The sequence below is a fragment of the Haliaeetus leucocephalus genome, unplaced genomic scaffold (assembly GCF_000737465.1).
Source record: "Haliaeetus leucocephalus isolate CR32 unplaced genomic scaffold, Haliaeetus_leucocephalus-4.0 Scaffold656, whole genome shotgun sequence".
Lineage (NCBI taxonomy): Eukaryota > Metazoa > Chordata > Aves > Accipitriformes > Accipitridae > Haliaeetus > Haliaeetus leucocephalus.
In genome coordinates this window covers 17,904,134-17,926,869 of record NW_010973092.1, presented here as the reverse complement: position 1 = coordinate 17,926,869, position 22,736 = coordinate 17,904,134, and the positions used below count along the sequence as shown (strand labels likewise).

Here is a 22,736-nt window from a genome sequence, read left to right as displayed (position 1 = left end):
AGAGGTCTTTAATCATGTCTCACAGTTCTGCTCACAATGCAGAACAACAGTTATTCAATAAACTAAACATCTGAAGCCATTAATAATTTTTTTGTGATAGATAAGAAAACATACACAAACACTTGTAGAGGGGGACAGCAATGTAAAGAAATCTATTGCAAATTCATGTTATGCTCTATTCTATTTAGCTAATGAATCATTCTCAATCACTGTGAGCACACATTTCCACTAAACTTGTAACCACTTGGCTTTTAGCAGTGGCTAATTTGAACAGAGATTGCACAGTTTGGGCTAAGTATTTTGCTGTCCACAGAAAAATCTCTCCATTTAGTTTTTAGTTTTTGTTTTAAAGATGAATTAAATTATAGCCATGTTAAGTAAAAGCTAATTTTGCAGAGCAAAAAAAAAATATCTTGGAAATACCTTACAGTAAAAGCAAGCCATATTTTGGAAGCCTAGAGAGACAAATAAATGGAGACACCTCAAACTTCTGGTATGTTAGTTCATAGGAACCTATGATTTCTGATCCAAACTACTAACATTATCTTCATCTTCAACAAAGAAAAGAAAGTGGAAAATACTGCTATACCAAGTCAGATCACTTTATACAGTTCCATCTGAAAGGACAGATATTTTGAAGCTCTTTGGTAGAATAAATGGATTGCTATCAACTAAGGTAACTAACAATTAAATGCCCAATAAAGTGCATTCATAAAAACAAATCTCTAAGACCAGATGAAATGAGCAGTTTGGTTGAATTCTGCGGCTGAGTCAAACAATTACAAAATCTTGCATATGACAAGAGATTGTACTTCATGTGGAGCACTTAGCTAAATAAAACTGTTACAAGTTCAAAATGTGGCTGGCACTACACTGAAATCTAGTCCAGGACCAGATTTAGCAGCTGTCTTTCAGTTACTGATTTTAAAATGAATTCAAGTTGAAATTGAGACCACAGTCCATTATTTTTTTATTTTTTAAAATCTTGTAGTACATGAAACTGTGCTTGTATCTGCTTTATTTATGTTGGTGTATGTAGGGAGGTGATTCTTATTTTTCCACTCTGAATCAACTGCTATTTCAGTAAAGGTTCTATAGAGAAGGCTGCAGACAAAGGTGACATCTAGGTTGAATCCAGCTGTGGAACAGTTAGAAATGAACTCATCTCAGCTGATAAACAGAAGCCTTCTATCTTCAGTCTCTTTTTGGAAAGTCATAATACAAGTGGTGTTAAAGGGTTTAGTCTGAGTTTTGTTTATTTAAGTGTGGAGGCATTGCAAAGCCTCTCTTGCAATAAAAATGCAAGTGCCTCAGATTACCTGGAGAAATTTTAGCTTAAGATGCCTGTTTTAACCAGTTTCAGTTAGGGAAATACAGTCATACCTTGTGCTTTCACAAGGCACTGACAAGAGTAGGGAGAAAATACGACCTGCCTTAACTGACGGTGCTTGTACTTTTTGCCATCCTTAAATTACAAGCTAACAAATACTATCTTGAAATTTTTCATTCAGGTGTTAGTGATATGGAGCGGCTTTTATTGACCATGTTTGCAACGACATAAATCATAGAATGGTTTGGGTTGGAAAGGACCTTTAAAGATCATCTAGTTCCAACCCCCCTGCCATGGGCAGGGACACCTTCCACTAGACCAGGTTGCTCAAACCCCATCCAACCTGACCTTGAACGCTTCCAGGGATGGGGCATCCACAGCTTCTCTGGGCAGCCTGTTCCAGTGCCTCACCACCCTCACAGTAAGGAACTTCTTCCTTATATCCAATCTAAATCTACCCTCTTTCAGTTTAAAACCATTGCCCCCCATCCTGTCACTACAGGCCTTGGTAAAAAGTCTCTCTCCATCTTTCTTATAATCCCCCTTTATATATTGATGGATTTGGAGCCAAAAATCTCAAAAGCCTCAATATTCCAGTAGGTACTGTATGCAGCTTTGGCATCAGCTATTAGAATGGACCATCCCTTTTCACACATGTAGTCAGACCATGTAAGGAGTTTGGAAATGTTAGCCAGTCTGTTCTCAATATACTTCGGACAATTAATTTCCTTTATTCCTTTACAAAATCTTGACCATAGTGCCAATGGAAAGCATTTTGCCACCATGTGTTTTGCACTCGGCAAGTAAGTCATAACAAGATTCTGTTGTACAAGAACCTGCAACTCAACCATTCTCATATTGCCAGTCACCTGTAAGACGACCCTTCTCTCCATCACTTGTCTAAGAAGTGCGTTGAAAACTCAATAACTTGGACCCAAAGGATGATTTCACCTCCCCACCCTGTAACCATATGCTATTCCTTCAGTGGTAAATGGGTAGATGTTCTCTCATGAAATTCCTTGGGAATACATAAGTCAGTAAATTGAGACAATAAAAGCTCTAAGATTCATTCGCAAATGACTGAGTTCACAAAACAATGGTTATCAACTTAGGAATACAGACTGATTTTCATTATATTAGCTATTACAGAAATTAACTTACTTTATAATTTGATCAGGTACTGCCTTATTTTTGAATCTAGGTTGCTCCTCCAGAACTGGTTGCACTGTAAAACACTGGATATCTGAAATCATCAAAGTTAAGGGCATGTTATTAACTATCAGTACGAAATACTGTAGGCTGCAGGGGGAAATTAAAAATAATAATAATAAAAAAAAACATTTCCTGATGAATAATCTGCAGGGTTCAGGATTTCATTTGTGAACCTTTCTTGGCCAAAAAAGGGAAAATCTGCCAGTAGTAACCAGGCAATATATATTAATTTTGAACTGCATATTTTTATTATTTACTGAGCTTGAATATCTGTAGCTGCATTTATCACACTGAATCATTCATTAAATTTTAAAGCCAAGCCAACTTACAGAAATAACATCAACAACATCCAATGTTAACAGTTTCAATATTTAGCTTTAGGCATGCATAATGTCATGATGTTTAGCGTTTCATCTTTGAAATCTGTAATTGAGCAGCCCTTTTACCTGAGATTTTGTTTTTCTGTGGAAGTGTTACTTTTTAATCAAAATACTATATTTGTAAGTAAATATATCATATTCTTACATATTTCGGTATATTTGAAACTCATGCCCTCGGTTAGATGCCATAGCTTTTTCTTAAGTCCATAAGTAGTGCATCTCCTGTTAGTTGCAAATAGACTTGAGCAAATTCTACTTTAAGAAAGGACTGAAGCATATGATCTCAAAAAAAAGTAAAATCAGTTAAGACACAAGACAGACTTGCGAGAGCTTGGCTCTGAAGCTTAACGTACTATTTTAGACAAGCCTATAATACTCTCTGCTTCGGTCACAACAGTGTGGAAAGAAAGTAGCATTCCTCTTCTCCTCCAGCAGGTTCCATCAGAACAGACTCAAGAAAGCATGTGAACTGTTAAAATATCACCTTGAAAATTAATAAAAGAAAATCAACATGTGAAAAAAATGGCTGATACAATGAGGTGATCTCATATCTGCTCAGCCAGTAATGATTTAAATCAGAACGTGAAGAAAAAGATAGTGCACTGTTAGAGTACTTCCAAACAAGAATAATTTAGGGCATTCTAAAAGGTGGTTAATAATGTTTATGAGTTAATTTTCCTAGGAAACTTTCTGAGAGTGACAAAAGCATATTTATGTTGCCAAGAAATACAGATGATACCCAAATGCAGTACCAGTCAGAACAATGTTCAAGGAAAACATGAATTTAAAACCAAGACACAACAGCTAGAAATGTGAGCTAACAGACAATTTGCAGCTTTAAACTTAGCTAATTCAAGTGTTCATCACTGGTTTTGCCATTTGAAGAAAATAAAGGTAAACCATGTCTGAACTTGAATGAATTTTCTTCACCAAAAGGGTTATCAAGCATTGGAACAGGCTGCCCGGGGAAGTGGCTGAGTTACCACCCCGGAGGTATTTAAAATACATGTAGACGTGGCACTTAGGGACATGGTTTAGTGGTGGACTAGGTTTATGGTTGGACTCAGTTGTAAGGGTCTCTGCCAACCTAAATGATTCTATGATGACTGAAAGAGACAGACTCCTTAGAATTGTGAGAAAAACAGGAGCAAGCATCTTGGGAACAAACCATAAAACACCTGCAGGTCATAAAAGTATAAGTGCAAGCTGAGTTGTCACATTAATAAACTTTCATCCTTTTTGGGAAATTATTGTTCCACACAGGTAAACTTGCTAACAACAAGATTTCCCCAACCCGCCTTCATTCTGTAATCTCCTGTGTGTTCAAGGATACATTGACCAGGAGAGTTTTTCACATCCTTCCCAGGTGCTGACGTGGTGTTCATCTTCTCTGCACTAGGAAACTGAGTCATCAGTTGTGCCTGGAAATCCTCTCTCCTCTCATATTCCTTCCCACGATAGATGAATACTTTGTTCTGCAAGGAATAAACAGCTGATTTCTTGGGCTGTATGATGCTGAGGCAGAAGTTATTGATGCACGTTTATCAGTACAAAGACACAATGGGGTCTCCAAATTTTGGAATGACTCTTACTGTTTTCTGAATATTAGTTAACTATAAAGCAAGACACCCCTTTCACCAGGTGCTGGAATGCAGCACTGACTCTGCAGAGACGATACTTTATGCTGTTAGACAGAATGAAGATAAACTGGCATCATCACTAAGGATGCTCCTGTAGAGCAGAATAAAATCAGAATGGGAGGTAAGAAAAGCACTGAAACTCCTTTTCTTCTTGTCTGTCAAGTAAAAGGATTTGCTTTCAAATACATTCTGGGTCCAGGTTTTGCAGCTTTCTAATACCAACATATAGGTTTCCTCTGCCTGCTCCTTCTTGGTATTACAAAATGTCCTATTTTACAATACAGTCTAACCCCAAATGTGCTCATTTGTGGTTCAGTTTGCTTCATTTAACAGGGTACTTCTGTAATACCAGAAACAAAAGGTGCATGCTTCCTTTGGCGTAATATTAGCATACCTTTTCACTTTTTTTCCCAGTGTTTTCAAGGCAACTTTGGCCTTTAAAACTGGGAAAGAGAGGTCTTCCATTGCTTTTCAAGTGTGAGAAAAGCTACCATATTCATTTTAGTATGTAAGAAAAAAATTTTTTTTTTTCCTACAAGAAAATATCAAATATTCAGGTTAGTTTTATGCTCTGAAGAGATGCACTACTGTGGTTAAAAGAAAGCAATGATCTTTTAAAAAACTAAAGTAAAAGCTGCTTGTGCGTGACTTCCTAAGTTTGTCAGGTTTCTTGAAAAAACAGACCCTTTGGAGTGTTGATTTCTCACATGGTAATAATAAAATGGAGAAAAGTAAAGAAAGCTGAGAGAGTAGATTCAGTGTATAGAGGTCTGTTCAATGAAAACAGTTCAAACTTACCATAAGTGTCTTAAGATACCAACTAGCTGATACCATTCAGGAAAAAAACACAAGTAATACAAGACAGTTGGTATGAACATGTCACCTCAATGCATATTAGAGATCAAAAAAGCGATCTGAACTTCAGTCATTACAACGAAAACAGGAAAACAAAAAAACCATCAGTATCACAATGAACACATTCATAGTGTATCCACATTTGAAACACTGTGTATGCTTCTTGTCCTACCATCTCATGAACTAGAAAATGGACAGCAAGGGAACCAGGATGTGAAAACATATGGAATGGTTGCTGTGGAAGCAATGTTTAAACAAACCAAGACTCTAAGAGAACAATATGTGATGAATGGCATGAGGAAGGTGATTAAAGAACAACTGTTCAGTCTCCCTGTAAGAACTAATGTGGAGAAATTATCACATGACAACAAAAAGGCAACAGTAAACCTCCAACACACAGAGCTGTGTACTGTGAGGCCACAGTATGCTCTGGAGAGCATCAGTTCAGAAAGCAACTGCACAAATTCACTGTAGAACTATCCATGAAAGGCTAGAAAACAAACGTGTCACCTCCACCCCCGAAGCTGTTTATCAGGTAAGTATGGAATACATACCAGGTCAATATCACTACACACCTGCTCTATATTATACTCTTCCCTACCCTACTTACCTACTATTTCCTGCTGTTAAAGACACAATATTGGGCTAGAGAGTGCATTGGTCTGAAAAATATGCTGTTTCTACATTCGTAATGTATTTCTATTGTAGCTGAGAGGCAATATAAATCTGAGACTCTTGTCAGTCCATGACAAGGTCCACGTAAAATACCAAGCTCATGTGAAACAGAATTTTGGATTTAATTCGAACACAAGTAGTTAATGACAATCTACTAGTTATCAATAAACTGTGTGGGGACTCATCTGAAAAACAGGTACTGGAAGAGCTGCCCATACCAAATTACATCATATTGCTGCATTTGGCTCTCACATATCAGCTTCACTACCTGATACATCTTCTAGTTTCCACAAGCAAACCAAGAGAAAGAATCAACTTAAATACATCTGAAAACTTTTCATACATATTCTTACAAGTAACAATTCAGATTCTGACTACAGTCCTGCATCCAAGAAAAACTAAATCCCTGGCAAATATCCCCAGAGACTCACTTGCATTAGTAGAGTACACTCATATTTTTAGAAGCATGTGAAAACAGATGAAAAAAGTACGAATTTAAACAGGTTTACCCTTAGAAATGTGGGGAATCCTTGGCCATAATACCCAACAGCAAAATAGTCTGGTTTAGGTCTCAGAATTTTCATGATGTTTTCATAGAACTTCGCTTGTTGAATCTGAAAGCAAAACCAACTGCAATTACTTCTCTTTGTTGTTTTTTTTTTCCTTTGTTTTTTTTTTTTTTTAACCTCTGCAGTAGTACTATGCTATGTAGTTCAGCTATCAGTGGGTATGCAAGAGCTACCAATTATCAGTCGGTAAGCTACAGCAATAATCAGCTGGCACGCACATGACACTGCTGTGGTACATTAAATATTGTTTAATTTTATATGCAAATATAATACATAGCTAAATGTGTATGGCTTCAGCTTCAATTATTCGACCTCAGAATCGGGCTTACCCTTAACTTTCTAGCATGAAAAACACCACTTTACAGTTTAAATACTTAACTGATAACATTACTGAAATAATACATTCAGAAAAACTCCCTGCCTCAAATGTTTTCTGAGGTACGGATCAACTCAAGCTTTCGCCCTAGCATCATGCTAAGGACACACACTACGTAAAGGGCTTAGAACAATGTCTTCCATAAAATACTAAGTGCCATTTAGGTTTACTATTTTTATTTCCAGTGTTATAACTATCAGACATGCAACACTGCAACTTAAATGGGATTGGCAAAAATATTGTCTTTATCTTTTAGTTTATGATAAAAGCAGAATTGAGTGGGAAGAAAAGAAGTTTTCTTTATACACAACACTGTTCAAGAATGTCATGGATTGATTTCCATGGTTTCTTTGTGGAAGATTCAGGGATATCTGTTGAATGAGCCCTAAACATTTGTTAAAGATATGCAAGTGTGGAATCTTGAGGGTAGAAAAAAACAAGGTATGTGGTGGAGGGGATTCTTTTTGGATTAATTGAACTTTAATGAAAACAAATAATTGAACATTTAATCTTCCTTTAAAATCTTCCTGCTAGTCTTTGGACCTAGATGTAATTCCTTGTGATGTATTACTTCCCCAGTCCCTGATTAGGACAGAATTCTTTAGGCTTGTCAAGATCTGAGTTCCTCAAATTTAAAGAAAAAGTGCAGGGAAAAAATGCATCCAGGTGCTTCTTCTACCCTAAAGCAGTACAAAGGCCTCAAAACCTTGTTATATTTCTTTTATTCATGGCCTTTAAATTGCACTATCTCAGAACATGTTTATCTTGTCTATAGAAGTTTCAAAACATCTTAATAAGGATATGTCCATGCAACTTCAACAAACAGTTCTTTATGAATCTCTACTTTACGACTGAAATGTTACAATACAACACAGTAACTCTTTCACAAATGAATTAAAAATCAATTGCAGACAACAAGCTTATAAGCAGCTCTATCATTTGATAGCTCAAAAGTACTAATTTCTGTGACTGAAATAATTTGAAGATCTGTAGATAATCTTACCAGATTTTGACTTAGAAGTTCATAGTCAAAAACTTCCTTTTCATACTGCTCTGCAAGTTCTTTGCATAAAGATATGGCTTCTTCCCACATCTGCAATGTAACCACATATTCAAAAAGTAAATCCAGTACCAACAGGTTTTTAAGGCATCACTGTTTGACTACATTTTTATTGATTATGCTATCTTTAAATTGCAGTCATTTATTAACAGCACAGAACGGAAGACTCAGTGCAATCATAAACTTTAGGAAAACAGATTAATGTAAAAAATGAAAGTGTTCTATGGTTCATTATAGGAAGGAATAAGTAAACCTACTTTATTCTTACAATAAAATAATAACAAATCACCTAACCTTTCAGATACATTAAAAAAGAAGAGTAAATAACTAATGTGCATAACATCCAGAATATACCCCAAGCATAGGAGCAGTGTATGAGCGGACCCGCACCTGCCTCTCTAAAACACACACACTTCATTTTACAGAAATTCTGAAGCATACATAATCATAGGTAGCCTTGCACATGACAGCTCTCCTAGTCAGCTAAGAAATTACAAGGCTTAGACTTAAATTGCCACTTGCCCAGAGTACCAGCTTGTTTCTTTCCACACAACTTAATAGCTACCTCTGAAAATTACTGTGAGGAATTACAGAGCTGCATTGGAAAGACTAGGACAGTTTTTCCTGACTGCTGTAGGCACTTGATGTATGGCAGCACAAAGGTGGTCTTAAAAAGAAAGAAACTCCCCCTCTTGAGGGTATATCTCAAATTCTGTCAGTCTTCTCATCTATTCAGAATAAAGGAGACAAAAGGGGTTTTCAGAGCATGATTTTCTACTGATGTAAGGACAGTGGTGGTCACACACATTGTGACCATTTTTACGTGGTGCCATGTACTCCTAGCCTAGGTAGTTCTGAACCTGACAGCTGCATTCAGCTGCCTGCAAACCTCCTCTATGTATCTGAGGAGAACCTGAATGCTAGGTAGGTCAGAAATCATGAGGATTTGATCATTCTGATACAGTGGGTGGGGACTATTACATTGTAGTTATGTCAGATGCCAACAAAAGAACCCTGAGAAGTTATAAATAGCACTGCATTTGCCTGCACGGTGCTGAAGCACCAAAAACTTTCTCCTTTTTGAATTACAGGAGGGACTTTCATGGGGGAGTTATGTCTTCATTTTGCAAGAAGCAGTAATGAATTGCCTTCCCTCTTCATACCTTTGGTTGCAGCTAAACAAGACATAATGACTTAAAGGCCTTATTGGGTCATAAGATTCATTTTTCAGCATTGCAGAATTTTTCCTGCTTTCTAGTCCTTTGCTTTATTTCCAAAAATCTCAGCTCTACTGTCATTGTATTGACAGGCAATTTTGTTAGCAACTTTTTTTAAAAAGCTGAACTAAACCCAGGTACTGAACATTAAACAACTACATTTTAAGTTTGGGATGCAGTTCTCAGACCTCTCTGAAACAAATATGTCTATTTTGAATGGTCTGGTTTTTTGGGAGATAATGACTGAAAGGTTTAGAAATGCAATCTGTGTAGTCTGCATTCTTTTCCTGGTAAAGCAAAGTACATTCAACATTTTTTACTATTTTATTACTGCATGACAGAGATGCTTGTGACTGGTATAAACATTAGCCCTCTTTCTTTGTGAATATGGTTATTGAAAGAACATGTTCATATAGAACAGATATACTCTGTGAATAAGCCTTCAGAACACAATTTTTACTTGACCCACATTTCAAAGAGGATTTCCTATGCAAACGTTCTGTACAGAGAATATTCATTAAATACTACTATACAAAGTAACACAGTAAAAAGAGATTTGGTAGGGGGAAGAACTCTACAGACCCACCTTTCCTTTGTCAAAGTATTCTATGATCTTCTCATACAAATTCTCTTTCAAGTGTCGATAGGTCTGTGAACACTGGAACTCTGTTGACATGACTTGGGGGGCACACTGTTCATCTGACCACTGAGAATAAAAACACATTAAAAAACATATGATTTTGGAGTTCCAACATTTCACACACACACACATCCCCCCTCTCCCAAAGTCTGGTCCCCTGGGCTCTTCTAAGTGTTTTTTTCCCAGTCTTTTTTACTTTCCACAAAGAAACTGGGAAAGGCACTGGGAATGTTTTCATTACCTCTTCAAACAAGCGCTGTATTTCATGTGATAACCAGGACTAGACATAACATTTTAAAAATCTGTGTTCCTTCCTTTGGTGAAAAGCCGAACTTACATGGTTCTGAACTAACAGAAATTCTGTAAGAAATCTCAAATTTTTGCTGAAGAACATTTACATTTTGAATTTTCCCTTGAAATGGAAATGCATCTTAATGACCATTTCTATTGATACATCAGTTACAATGAGAATAAACACTAGTTATAGTGAAAAATAATTACCAGCTACAAAAGAAAGGAAGCATAATTTGGCAGAGTGATCCATATTATTTAAAATGAAAAGTCAGATGTCCCCCTGTGATAGCTGGAAAAATTTGCATTTAATTTTCATCCTAGTTATGCTTGGGATAGTAAGAAATTAGCAAAATAAAAACCACATGGAAGCTAAATGACTTCAGAATTTGCACACAATGTTCTCACTATAAAGTAAAACTATTTTTACTACAAGACTTAGTTTTACCAATACATGGCTTTTAATCACCTATTGAAAATACAGTTTTAACAACTAATGTTAATTTTGTATGACCTGCTGCAGTAGTGTTTTTAACTAGAAACTTGAATTGCCCTATGGAAAATAACTAATATGGAGTAAATCAGAGGTTAAGACAATCACTTTTAATTTATAAATATGAAAATTGCAAAAGCTTACTTATATATTGAGTTTAGAAAATCTAACCTTCAAGAGCCACGTATGGAGTAGAAGGGTATATGCTGCTTCCGTGTAATTCTCACAATCTAAATGAAGATCTCGCAATTTATACAAATATCTGTTGGAGGAAAGAACAAGAATTAGACTAGATATTGACATGACTGGAATACTAAGTGTCAAAAACATTCTAGATAAACTCTGTAATGGAAACGTCATAGATGCCATGCAATCACTACCCAAAGAGTCTTTAAGGACACTGAGAGAGGTTAAAGCTCTCTGCATTTGTTCAGGCTTTTCTGTGTTTTCTTTGTATGCTGAAACATGCACAAAAGGAGGGGAAAGAGCTAACCTCCTTCTGCAAACTGCTGTCAGCTCCACCTCCAAGAGGAAGAGGAAGAACTACTAGACTCAAGGTCTCGGAGTCCATTATTTCTGGACTGTTACTAAAGATAGCTGCCTTTCTCTGTAGCACTTTTTGATTGCATGTAAACACTTTGCATGTAAATAGATGCAAGCACAACAGATAACACAAGGTAAAGGAGAAAATAGAAAATATCAGGCCAGAAAGACAAAGCAAGTCCCTGTACAACTTGGAAGACAGTAAGGGCAGAAGAGTTGTTCTATGTTGCCAGTGTTCTCCTTGATTCCTAGGGCAGCACTGCTGCTACAAGCACAACCACTGCCCATCGTGTGACTCAAGCCACATCTTTTCCAGCAGCCAGAAAGAATAAGTGCATCTCATCCTCCTCTTACACACAACAGGAGTTTTGACACAGGAACTCTGACACCTTGCTGTAGCAGTTCAAGGCATTACTACTCCCAGCTGTCAACCCAACTGAACATGTGTCCCCCTCAGCAATGCCCTCAGAGGGAACACGGTTTCTCCCTGGCTGCCCCAGCTCATAGCTCCAGGTTTAGCTCTGAATCACCTCCCGTGCTCATTTCAGCTGAGATTCTGGGCTTTGTACTGCAGTGGCTGAGGTGCAGGTGGTTCTGCAGATTTTGCAGAATGAGAGGAGAGGCAGGAAATAGTGAGCTTCTGAACAGCAAGATTTGTTGCAGCTCATATGCAAAACTCTTGGAGACAGTAAGAGTGTGACATGGCATCACATCTGAAAGAATTTGCCAGTATAGCTATAGCTCTTACAGAAAAATACTTTAGTAGTAATTCTGCATTGCATGTAGTGTTACATATTTAAAGAGACTTGGCAGACTGCACAGTTCTACAAAACCTGAATGTTTTTTCTGCCGTTCTAAATGTATGATACACCCTCCATCAAACCACAAATCTAGCTGCATTTTCTTTGTTTAAAATAATAGACAATGAATGTTGAGTGACTTGATCAACTAAAAGTTGATTCTTGGGGAAAAACAATGCTGCTGATGAATACATATGATAGATTCAAAATTGCAGAAGGCTAAGTAAACAATGGAGTAAGAATATAAATGAGGCCAGGGCTACAACAGAGTCATTGTGGATGGTGAACTAATATTAAGTAATAGAAATCCAAGTACAATGATAAACCAGAATTTGTAAGAGAATATTGTTGCCCTCTCCAAAACAGATCCAACAGAACAACTGCCATACCTGATATACATCTCTTCACGGTTAATGTCCTTGTAGAAATTCTAGGGACACAAACATTTTAAAGTTATCTCCTAATGTCTTTTATTAAAACACAGGAAAAAAAATACATATATTGAGGTTTAGCTTTTCTTGCTAGTTGGACCGAATAAGAAATACATTATTTACAGACTACCTTAAATTTAAACCTGGCACTACTATTTCAATTAATATTTTAATTAGTTATTAGTATGTGTTATTATTATATACACATATGTATACCTCTCTTAGTTCACTAATGAAATCATTAGTGAAAGTTTTTCTGTTGGAGAAGAAGAAAATACGCTTAACCAAATGCATTAACATAATAAACCACGTGGTCTGGCTACACTCCATGGCCAGAAAAGCAGCTGGTATTTATTGAAGTTGGTATGTAACATTGTTGCACAATAACTCTAAGGGGGCTAATTCCAGGAATAAACCCCTGTTTTTGTCACCATAACACTTTTGCAGGTGTATAAGTTGCTAAGACTGTGCAAAATATATGACAAGAATTGCCTCCTGAAGAGTTGCAGAAATTTATACGACATTGCTCAGCAGTTACTGAGGAACAGAGAGTATGTGAGCGCAATACATATTAACCATGTTCTCTTTCCAACCTTTAAAGTTGACAAAGGTTCCTCTCCAGCTTAGAGGAATTTCCTGGTGGAGGAATCTCTATATGTGATATCCTCATTACAAAATAGGAATTGGAAAAAAGACAGGGTGCCCTAGAACCAGATCAGAGACTCAAATCTTCTTGGCAGCTTACTGCAAGTGTATCTTGCAGATTTCTTCCCCACATTTAAAAAACATAATTACTGAGTTGTTAAAGCAGCAAGTGGGTTAGTTCCTCATGCAAAACTTGACTCTGGCAAAAGCCCACCGTTATGTTAAGCCTATCAAAAGATAAAGGTATATGAGCAGTAGACTTCCTTATTTATCCACAGAATCAAAGTGGATAAAACATACAAGCAAAACTGAAGAACTGAGTGGACGTTGCTTTCGGGTTTATGCATATATCCATGCAAATAGATATAAAAATCTCTTGCCTCAGAGTTTAAATCACTACTGAGCATTGTCAACCACTCCTGTACCCAGGAAGATTTACCTTCATCTTTAGTAAATGGATTCTAAAGCTCTTACCCATTGTCACAGAAGAATTACAAGAAAGAACTTACCAGTAAGTTCACAGTGCAGCTCATGCGATTGTCCTTGCTTTCATCATTCATCACAGTTCGGTAATCCAGCAGTTTCTCCAAGAGGCCTTTAATTAGGCTGACAAAACCTTCAACCAAGTTAAAAATGCTGGGATACTGATGCGCACACTCTGTAAGACTGCAAACACAAATGTTTTTACAATACTGTGAAAATTAGCGGCCCATCAGCCTAAAAACTATTTGGTCCTGAAGGCAAATACTGAATTAGGGCTAAAGCAACTGCAGAAAGCACTGGAAATTCCCTTTCTGGGTTGGTAATTTAAATATCCAGAAGACAGATGGGATATAAATCAAAAGAAAAAAAAAATGAAACATTTCGTTTTCATGTCTGAAAATGACTTCAAATTCAAGGGTATACCCACAATTTCAGAATGGAGCAACCTGCATGTGTGGTATAACAAACTCAAGTCTCTAAAATGCCACACTATTGCAATAAATGCTACACCTTCCTTTCCTCTGTTACTGCACAACATGAAATGGAACAATTATTTCCTTCTCTTTGTACAGTTATGCAAGAGTAGAAAGCTCAAACTAACATAAATTACAATTTTAAGTCAAGAAAGACATTCACTGACAAGAACCTCACCTGAGCAATTTGCCCTTGAGAAATAAGCAAAACCAAACAATAAACTTTCTGCCGATTAAAAAACCCAGTTAAGTTCTCTTTTGAAAAAAATATAGGAAAGCGAGTTTTATACATCATCATCAAATTCCAATTTACATTTACAAAATATTTGCATGTGCTGTTTCTATGAAGTGCTAAAGTGATTTAGGAGTAGATATTTCACATTACTATCATCGCTTTGGTTTCAAAGCTTAACTGTTTAAACATTATGAAATGATTACCAGCATGTCATTAAGGATTATTTTCTCTCCTTGCTTAAGAGCTTGTTTCCTTTACTTAGCATTCTGGTTTTCCATTGGGATTCTTTCTGACAAACTGCATTTTTAAAATCTATTTAATATATATATTTATATTTTTTTTTTTTTTTAATATAGTCACATAAATATTTACAGATGCACGTATTGGGCCTGGCTGAGATGGAGTTAATTTACCCCGCAGCAGCCCTCATAGTGTTGTGCTTTTATTGATAGCTAGAAAGGCGTTGGTAACACACCAGTGTTTTGGCTTCTGCTGAGCCGTGCTGGCACAGCATCAAGGCTGGCTCTCCGATGTCCCTCTTGCCCCCAAAGGCCAGTAGGCTAGGGGTGGGCAAGGTCTTGGGGGGGGCCATAGCCAGGACAGCTGACCCAAATTTACCAAAGGGATATTCCATACCATATGACAACTGCTCCGAAATAAAAGCTAAGATAAAGGGGTGGGGGTGGGGTGAGGTGGGCATTCATTATTAAAACATTTGTATTCTGGAGCAACCACTACACATACTGAAGCCCTACCTCCTGGGAAGTGGCTGGACTTCGCCTGCTGATGGGAAATAGAGAATAAATCTTTTGTTTTCCTTTGCTTCCATGCGCAGCTTTTGCTTTATTAAAATGCCTTTACCTTGACCCATGAGTTCTTTTCCATCTTATTTTCTTCCTCCCCGCCATCCCACTGAGGAGGGGGAGTGATAAAGCAACTTGATGGGCACGTGGTGTCCAGCCAATGTCAACCCACCACAATGTACATTTGGCATATTCTGTTAATAACGTATCAAAATTACCATGTATTCTCACAGGAAAATAGTAAAAACAAACTAGCAATTGCAAAATTATCCTTGAAACTATGCTGTGTGCTTAAGCTGAGCAGTTTCAATGACACGTTATTCTTAATTTTTGACCTGTTAGTGTTTCATTAACAGTGCTCAATTTATATGCAAATACATTTAATAATTTATTATTAATCTTTAAGTACACTATTGTTTTTTAAACTTTCATTATAAAGTATTAATTAGTTGCAAAAATAATTTTTTACTCTTCAGAATTATTTAAACTTTCTTCAGAAAATACATATTCATATTAACTTCAACTGCAAAGAAATCATTGAACTTTGGCCTAGAATGGGACCTCAGCAAAGTACCCAGTCTCAGAGTTCTAACTCAAGCAAAGTAAAACAAACCAGCACCTAATGTTTATTCCTCTGATTGTACAGCTCCAACAGAGTTATTTTGCTGAAACAGAAGGAGCATGTACATGCGTGTCTGAAAGAACATTTATATTGTACAAGATGAGACAGACGTTAACAGATAAAACCAGAATACTTTAATTGCTGTTGTCTGACTAGTCTGAAACAATAACTGAAATATTTAAATAAATTATTGAAATATAGCTTATGACATTAAACATATTGCAAATGGAATGTTAAGTACTAGAGGGTCTGAAGAGTTGACAACTGACAGAAAACGCTGGAGCACGTTGAATGGTATTTGCGGAAAAGAAAGCAAGAAAGCCTCAGAATCATATAGGAGACTAGAATACTCCACAGGAAAAATGGGGTTATTTTACATATGTAAGTATCAGAAACAGGATAAGACACTAACAAAGGAAAGTGCAGTCAACATTTAAGTGACAATTATGAATTTTTGTCATAGGTTTACTCGGAGTGACAGCAAACAAGGCAGACCTATGAACATTACATAACTGTGAAATGAACATGAGTCACCAAGACATCACATTTCTTTCCAATACAAGTAGAAAAACATTGACATAAAGCACAAGCTTTTGCTAGATCTCACCCAGGATATAGTACATAACTCCAGTCACTAAAGAAAGATGAACTGGAGTACACATAGAGGAGAAGTACAAAATGAACAGGAGAGAGGAATACCTGTCTCATGAGGGAAGATTTTAAAAGTTGCCTTGCTCAGCTTTATACAATAATCCCAATAAAAAGGGCACATAAAACTTCAGAAGATCCCCCCCCCAGGAGGGAGCAAGAAACCTTTGAATTTTTAAACAGAGCTTGAAAAAAATAGAAGTTTTAAAATAAAAAATATTTTCAATAAAGCTCGAGGAAACAACTGCATAGCATGGGCCACTGCAATGATGGGGAACCGGAAAGCTTCCAAATGCTATTTTCTGTTGCACCTATATTAGTAACTATAACATGCCAGAATTAATTTTCTGAGACTGAGGACAAGTGGCATAGCACAACTTGTATTCATATAGCTAGATACTCCTCCATTTCCCAGAACAGAGTAGCCTTGTCTATTCTGCCTATTGAGAACAGCCTCTCATCTGTTCCGTATTATCCCAACTCTTCCTTGGTGCTGTCTAGGACAGCATCCATTAGCACAGGTCATAACCCTACCATGGCCCATGCTAACATTTAGGACTATGGACAAATGCAAGGCAGTGCTTAAACTTCTGCTGAACCTATTTAGTTTACTGGGCATGGGCAAGCTCCCAGCAACCAGTGTGGGTAAGTGTTGGTTGCAGAGGTGAGCATCAACACACAAGACAGTCACCGACTACTGCTAAATACCTGCATTCAGGTGACAACTGGAACAGTGCAGGAATGCAGACAGTTACAGGAAATTAGTTGATGAAAATATGACCAAATGAATAAATCAGGAGCCCAGTTTAACTGTGTCTCTTTCCAGTTGGAACAGGGAGTTGGGAAGAGAGGCTTGAAATCCCTGCTTTGAAAAGTGAAGGTAGGAAGATTTAAACCAAATCAACCAACTGAATAACACAGAAAAGAGAACAGGATTCTACCACAGACAGGTCACCAGCCTCTGCCTCAACTATCCCTCTACAGGCATCATTAAACAACTTCAAGGATGGAACAAAAAATATTATCTGGAGATAATATGAAGTGACATCTTTAGAAATGTGGAAACCTTGAAGTCTTGTAGAACATAAGACAGTATCAAGGGGGAAAAGCCAGATATGTCAAAGAAATAAGGGTTCCTTGGAAAGGCAGGAAGATCAAATGCTATGTAGTATGTTTGATGAGACCATTTAACTGCACTTCCGAAAGATGGGGTTTAACTGGATAGGTACCAGTTCTCTAGAAAAATTTTTGAATGCAAAAGTAAACTGCAAACAAGACAAGCAAACAAGCAAAGTTACACAACTCAGAAAGAGTAAGCTTCAAAGAGTCTCATACACAAGATCTGAAGGAAGCTTCTTCTCTTTGCATTGATTAAGTCTCAGTCTGAATACTCTCTCCAGCTTTAAGGCAATGTAGTATTATAAAACAGATGTAGACATTATAGGAATGTCCAGGAAACATTCCATATGATAAACTGAAATATTGGGGTTGTTTACCCTAACGAGAAGACTGAACGATACTCTACAGCAACTTTCAAATTTGTTAAAAGCTGCTGTAAAGAAAAACAGAATAAATGATTCTTTATGTCCCCTGTGGGTAAAACAAGAAATAATTGGCTTAAACTGAGGCAAGGAAGATTTAGTGTGGACCTTTGGGAAAAAAACCTTACTAGCAGCAAGGAAAGTTTAGTACTGAAATAAATGTCCACTGTGTCAGCTGAATCCCCAGTATTGGAGATGATGAATTGTAGTGACAGTTTAGGCACACATAGCAGTTTAGGCTTTGCAGCAGTGTGATTAAGAAAACTATGTACTTGCAGGCCTGTTTCCAGTCATACCAAGAGCTAGTCTGAACACCTCTACATCACCTCTTAGCTATCCTAAGACTTGAAGCTGAACAGTAAACACTCAAAACTGAAAAGTTAGTTTATTGCTCCCAGTTTACATAGTCATTGAATGTTAGGAAGTGAAAGAGACATTTTTAAAACTTCATCTGTCCTTGCCAGTGTATCAGTTTCAAAGAATAGCTTCATATTGCTTAAAAAGTGTCATTACTTTTACTTTTTTCAAGTCTGCCTCTCTTTATTTTATCTGCCTCCTCACATGACAGAAATTAAACTAACATAGTGAATATTTAAATTATATTTGATTTAAATGATGTTTCTTTTAAAATTTACTATTTAATTAGAACATAATTACATATTATATACATAAGATGACATTTACTTATTATTATTTGATTATATGATTCAGAATTTTTTACAAAACTATGTTTCACTGAAAGTAGACTTTTTTCTGTTGTGTTGTACACAGATTTCATGCTTCATGTGGTGAGGGATGTGACTTTGCAAAGACTGCTACCCCCTACACAAAAATACAATACATACAACGTAGCAGGCTTTGAGAAAGTAAAAACTTACACACTCAATGTCACAAAGCCTATATCAATTTTGTCAGGTAGCCAAAGTGCTACAGCAATTTTACACTTAATACCTATTAGGTTATCAATGCTTGAGAAGTGTATGATGAGCGATGTACTTTCTCACTGTTACAGTCTAAGGCACAAAGCTAGGAGCAAATTCTCAGAGGTAGGCACAAAGATCCCACCACTGCCCAATACATCACACATGGAACCTGCCACGAGTGAAGACACAGCTATTAATTCTGAGAATAAAACTGAATGTGGGCAGCCAAGAAGAGAAGGAGATGCTATATCAAGCTTTGGAAAGCTTTTTAGAAATACAGAAATATTTTTATTAAACTGTAGTACTTTGCAATATTCTCATTCCAGGATGGTCACCTTATGTAAGTTCAGAGAATAATCTCTTGGAGTCCAATCCAGACATTGACAAAAGCAAATAAGACATTTTAAAATACCTTCTTCTTATTAGTGTGAAATAAAAACAAGAAAGCTTATAAAGAAAAATGGGGAAAGACCAAAAAGTGAGGTGAATATTTGATTATCTTTGCTTGCAAGTTGGATAGGGAAATGCAGGTTAGGTGTTATTTCTTCATAACTTGGCTGGAGCACAAAATACTGAAAAGCAACCAGGAAAATAGTTTCAATGAGGAAAACTACAATTCCGAACAGGTTTCCTGAAACAGTATGCTATTTCCAGTCCCTTCATAAAAAGAGCTGCTAGGATTCTGTTTTATTTTTCAGTGAGGTTACCAACTTGAGAAGTGAGAACAATAAGATAAAAACACATCCTGAAGACATTTATTTTCACACACTACTTACATGGACTCAAACAACTGCATGTAGTGTTCATCCCCTCGTCCTCCTTCCACCTCATGGTCCAACTTCAAAATTATTTCATTTTCAAACTAATAAAGAAAGAAAAATTGAAACACTGAGCAGATATCCAGAGATCAAACACATTTCAATATGGCATCAAAAGAATGTCTTTGTATAGTTATATCACAGATTCCCGAGGGTTAAATGCTTGAATATATTCCAGTTGACTAAGGCACATCTGACTATCTCCAGATATCTGTTTCTTAATACAGACTGATAAAATAACCTGAGAAAACAGGCTTACGGTGTCTGTGTTATGGGTGTTCATAGGACATCTCTAATTTGAAATGCAGGATTTCAGAGTAAGTAGAATCACTTTCACCCATATAAGATATGAACAGTCCTACAGTATGCAATACCTTATTTAATTGTTATTTGTTAGGTCTGTCTAGACCCTAATGAGGAAACAGTGGCATATAAACAAACACAGCAAACAAAGTATTTTTTAGCTAAACACAATTTTTTCCCCTCTACTGTATCATTTCTTCAATTTTACTTTACAGTTACAACACCACTTCATTTGGAGCCATCAGCAGCCTTATTTCTCTACTTGAAAGGTCTAGGTAATTTCTAGGTAATATACCATTAATATACCACAGTAATATATCATTACCTCTTCAAGAAATGGAAGTACATGTTGGATTATTTTTTAACCCAGCACTTTGCAGGATCATACCTTAATTACATAAAGCCTCTTTAAAATGTTATTTTGTTACTGCAATATAAATATACAATTGTGATTTGTCGTTTCAAAGCCTTTACAATACATTATACACAGGAAACTGCTTTATCATTTGGAAAGGGTTAATGCAATTTAACATCTTTAGATCAGACTTTGTAATTCGTTTGCAATGCTTTTAGCATATATTATACAAACTGCATTAAAACCATGGATTCTATAATACATGCATACGGTTTGTTTGGGTTCTCCCCCAGCCCCTTTCCAAGCACCTTAAAGCATTAAGATTTGTATGTTCAAAAAATGTCCTCAAATAGTTGATATTTATGTATCATACTTGTAACAGAAATACAAAAGATGAGTTGGTTTTTTTGTGGGTTTTCTTCTTCAATATAAAATGAAATTTTACCAGTGGAAAATAAGGGAGAAAAAAGTAACTTAAGTCAGTTGGAAATTTACTGGGAGAGGGTTCCAAGGAAAATATACCCTCATTAATATTGTCCACTGTAGACCCAGGCATTTTGAACCAAATTACTGGGTATACTAGCCTATTGTTGTCCTTCAGACATGATCTGAAACAACAACAACAACAACAAAAAAGTGTTCAAAAAATAAGGTGTTTTAAAATAACCTGATTTATCAATCTTGGAAAACAGAAAACTAATTAAAATTAATGTAATATAAAAACACATGACAGAAAATAATTTAATTCAATAAGCTTAGCAGAAATAAATACTAATATTAAAATGCTGCTGGTTTTAAGATGTTAAAAAAATCACTAAAAAGCAGCCAGCCAATTAGCATAATTTCCCCCAAACTTCAAATATTACTTTGTGAAGCAGCAGGTATCTTTTTGCACCTTCAGGCTGGAAAGTCAGCACAAATATAGTACAACACCAATGGAAATCCCCTTCAAGGCAGAGCCATTCTTTTACTAACCAGTCTCTAGCTCTACCTACAGTGGGAATACTTTTTATACTCTCTGGTTGCCTAAGTCAGTTTGCCCTTGTTTTGTGCTTAGCCTTTACTGAATGCCTTCATTGCTTCTAAGCCTCTTGCCTGGTAATTTTCTTTGATTCTTCAATCTTTAACATCTCTTTTCGGCTTGTTATATGAAACCCCTAGAATTTATAAAAGCATTCCAAGATTCATCAGCTTGATTCATAATCTAGGCTTTTAGCAATGCTGAAAGCCTGGACAAACCCTTTCACTGACCCTCCATTTCATTTGGATATACCCTCTGAAAGGAAGTGTGATACATGAATCTCAAAGGCTTAGTGCAGCTATAATCATTCTTCTCAATCATCTAATTGTATCATGTTCAGATATCATCATATGAGAAAACAACTTGATATGGATTTGTAAAGAATCTGCATAGTTAGAGAATTACAAGTTTTTAATGCCAACACTTTTTAAAACTATTCTAATGTGATTGTCAATGTCCTCTTTATGCAGTCACAACACATCTCAATCCCCTCACCCCAAGGTATCTACTGAAATCTTTCAGTATCATATGAATAAATTACTCAGATGTGGCAAAATTTATATCCATATATATAAAAAATATATATTCATATATACTGAATGTTTCACATTGTTACATACAGTGTGGTGAGGCAGCAGAAATGAAAGACGGCTTGTTCACGTTGCCTGTTCTATTGCCCTATGAGTCACCTAGAGACATACTAAAAATGAAAGATTGCTGGTGCTCTGAGAGTAAGCACACACGCTAGTGAGAGAAGCATGCAGAAGAGTGCAGATAAGACATTTTGAGAAAAGCACGAAGCATGTCTAAAAGAGGCTTTTCCAGGTGCTAAAGAAAAATTTGTGCCCTAGTAAGATCTAGCTTCAGATAAAACAAACCTTGGCATAGTATTTTCAAGAAAAGGTGGAAAAGATCTACCACAAGGTTCTAGACAAGCCATTAACACATCAAGAGGCACAGAGAAAGCATTAGAAAAATAGGAGATCTACACTGAAATAAAGCTCTGTTGCTTTACATCAATATAATTATTAAAAGCACTGTAAAAATGACAGAATTCGCTACTGTACTAACACAGCAAGTTTTCACATTTTTCTTTCATGCAAAATTTCACACAATTTTCAGTATATGCATAATTCTGTTTTCTCCCTGGAGTGTTTCTGTGTAAGCGAGAGCTTTGGCAGACTGGGATCCAGACCATCCTGTCAGAGAACTGGAAGGCTTTCATGGTAGAAAGAATTACTATAGTACTTTATATACAGTACTATCAGATAATTGCAATGCAAGGAATTTTTCCTTACTTAAATATATCGTCATCAAAAAGTTCAGCCCTGAGCTGAAGAAGCCAAGCCCAAGG

General features: G+C 36.4%; 1 protein-coding gene across 1 annotated transcript in view; it reads right to left on the bottom strand.

The window, feature by feature from the left end:
• Positions 1 to 22,736, bottom strand: part of DOCK2 (dedicator of cytokinesis 2) — a 211,433-nt gene that overhangs the window by 17,304 nt on the left and 171,393 nt on the right. Inside the window, exons 34-42 of the mRNA XM_010579143.1 lie at positions 19,662 to 19,747; positions 13,667 to 13,823; positions 12,471 to 12,511; positions 10,910 to 11,000; positions 9,901 to 10,020; positions 8,041 to 8,130; positions 6,602 to 6,706; positions 4,256 to 4,397; positions 2,492 to 2,573 (exon numbers count right to left, since the gene is read on the bottom strand). Coding sequence (XP_010577445.1) covers positions 2,492 to 2,573; positions 4,256 to 4,397; positions 6,602 to 6,706; positions 8,041 to 8,130; positions 9,901 to 10,020; positions 10,910 to 11,000; positions 12,471 to 12,511; positions 13,667 to 13,823; positions 19,662 to 19,747 — 914 coding nt within the window. The remainder of the gene's footprint in view (positions 1 to 2,491; positions 2,574 to 4,255; positions 4,398 to 6,601; positions 6,707 to 8,040; positions 8,131 to 9,900; positions 10,021 to 10,909; positions 11,001 to 12,470; positions 12,512 to 13,666; positions 13,824 to 19,661; positions 19,748 to 22,736) is intronic.